The 2,458-nt window shown below is 39.2% G+C and overlaps 1 protein-coding gene across 1 annotated transcript in view; it reads left to right on the plus strand.

Annotated features, from left to right (window-relative positions):
* LOC103770813 (chromosome unknown open reading frame, human C4orf29) overlaps positions 1–2,119 on the plus strand; it is a 16,184-nt gene extending 14,065 nt beyond the window's left edge. The window contains exons 11-12 of the mRNA XM_008938090.1: positions 896–1,058; positions 2,068–2,119. Of these exons, the coding sequence (XP_008936338.1) occupies positions 896–1,058; positions 2,068–2,119 (215 nt within the window). The remainder of the gene's footprint in view (positions 1–895; positions 1,059–2,067) is intronic.
* The last annotated feature ends 339 nt before the right edge of the window (positions 2,120–2,458 follow it).

Consider the following 2,458-nt stretch of genomic DNA (forward strand, 5'->3'; position numbering starts at 1 on the left):
CGTACCCGCTGAGGACTCTCACCCTGTCCTACAACATGCTTTGACTTCAGACAGGTTTCTGACAGACCTGTCTTTGAATGTCAAAGCATTCTTGATACTGTAACCCTGTGCTAACTCATTTTTTGATTCTGGCATTCAATACTCCACTGATAAAGGTTAAAAAAAAAAAAAAATCCAAATATTTCTACAATATTATAGATTTTTCCACTTGGTTGATGACCCAGGTCACTGCTAACTGGAGATATTTTATGACAAATAGCAGTGAAATGCTTTCCCTAAAGCTTCAAGTTACTTCAGGAGACAAAAAAAGCCCTGTAAACTTTATTCTAGGTACAGCCATTCCTGTTTCTCCAGGTATCACTTGGTAAAGCATACCTGGTATTCATCCAGGTGTCACTTGGCTAAAGCATTGACCTTTCTTGAAACTTAAGAGGATCTGTGATCCTAATGCACTTACCCCTCATCCTGTCACTACAAACCCTTGTGAACAGTCCCTCCCCTGCTTTCCTGTAGGTCCCTCTCAGGTACTGTGAGATTGCTATAGGGCCCCCCCCGAGCCTCCTCTTCTCCAGGCTGAACAGCCCCAAATCCCTCAGCCTGTCCTCAAAGCAGAGCTGCTCCAGCCCTCTGATCATTTTTGTGGCTCTCCACTGGACACGTTCCAAAAGGTCCAGGTCCACATCCTTCTGTTTTTCTACCGATGACCTCCCTACTGTAATGTCAAAAACCAGATAAATTCTGTTGGAGACTTTAGAAAATGCGATTTTATCAAAGTTGGAAGTAATATTAATTTTTTTTTTTTATAAGTAGAGAGCACTTTTGTGACAGATCTCTCAGCTGTTGTGTTTTTATTTCATATCTTAGATGAATTCAGTTATGATTTGTCTTTCTCTAGTCCCAGTGGACCCCAGTCTCATCATTGTTGTGCAGGCGAAGGAGGACGCGTACATTCCTCGGACCGGGGTGCGCAGTCTGCAGGAGATCTGGCCCGGCTGTGAAGTCAGGTACCTGGATGGAGGTCATATCAGTGCCTACCTCTTCAAACAAGGACTCTTTAGGTAAGGTGGACAGGAAAGTTGAAAAATAGTTCAGAGCATATAACCATAATTTTGAGGTGTATGATATTTCTCCTAAAAAGAGGTTTTTGATTACTCTAAAGCAGCAAATACCAAATACTGCTTTGTATTGAACAAGGTATTAGATCTGAAATCACTGAAGGAGGATGTCAGCATTTCCATTTTATGAATGGAAAAGATGAACTGCAATATAGCTCACACCGCTCAGTAAGCCAATGGCAAGAGAATGACCCTTCTCACTCATTTTCCTGTAAGAGCTTCTAGTTAAACACCAGACAATATTGTTAAAATGATGACTCTCTGTGCTTTATTGCACAGCTGTTGTCTTTTTGCAGATGTTGTCTTCTGAGAATTAAATACCCCACATGGTTAAAGATGAAAATTAAAATACAAGTTTGACTGCAAATGAACAGTACTTGTATTAGTTCTTGATCTAGTAATATTAGACATTGACTTTCTGAAGACAGTTATATAAATAAGTTATATAAATGCTGTTCCTTAGTTTTAAAAGGTTAAATACTTGTGCTGTTAATTTTAAAATATGAGGAATTAGTAAGACTGTACATCCCATTTAGGAAGTCCAAGCAATGACAAAAAGCAAGAGCAAGAGACAGGGTTAGGGTGTACCAACCACCAACTTATTGCTACTTAAAACTTCAGCCTCATTTTATGACAGTTGCTCAAAAATTATAAACTCTGCATGTCTCTTTCACCTGTTTCCTGACATGTTTGAATAGAAAACTCCTAATCCATTAACATTTCCACTGGTATTAAAGATGGCATGGCAAACAATCCCACTCATTCCTGAAACATCCATATACTACTGAAGTGAGAGATCTCAGAAGTAGGTCAAGGAGAAAAGACTACCTAATACCACATTTTTAATGAATGCTGCCTTGAAATTGTGATGATAGCATTGTAAATGTATGGAAATATGCCACTTAGGTCTGCGCTTTGCTGAATAATGCAAATTATCTCTTTTTCCTTCTAGACAAGCGATTTACGATGCATTTGACCGCTTCCTTCAGAAATATGCAGTTTAAAAATCTTCATAATGTGCTCAAACTGATCTCATTTGTACTTCTTCTTACTGGAACTCATATTTGGGAAACAAACCTCTTGCAACACTGAGTAGACCATCACCAACTTGAACTGTTATGGGTAACAATTGTCAAAAATGGTTAACTACCAGTGCTACTTCCATTTCAACCAGATGCCATTCTGACACACTGGCTTCAGCTTCACCTCTGGACAGTGAGAGCGTTGGTTAGTGCATGAATGGTTCATGTACTCCACATTTAACCATGTCATTTATGCCTTCAGTTCTGAATAAATTGTGTCTCAGCTGAAAACAGACCAATCGAAGTATTGGGAGAATGTAA

The sequence above is a fragment of the Merops nubicus genome, unplaced genomic scaffold (assembly GCF_000691845.1).
Source record: "Merops nubicus isolate BGI_N331 unplaced genomic scaffold, ASM69184v1 scaffold43043, whole genome shotgun sequence".
In the NCBI taxonomy this organism is placed as follows: Eukaryota; Metazoa; Chordata; class Aves; order Coraciiformes; family Meropidae; genus Merops; species Merops nubicus.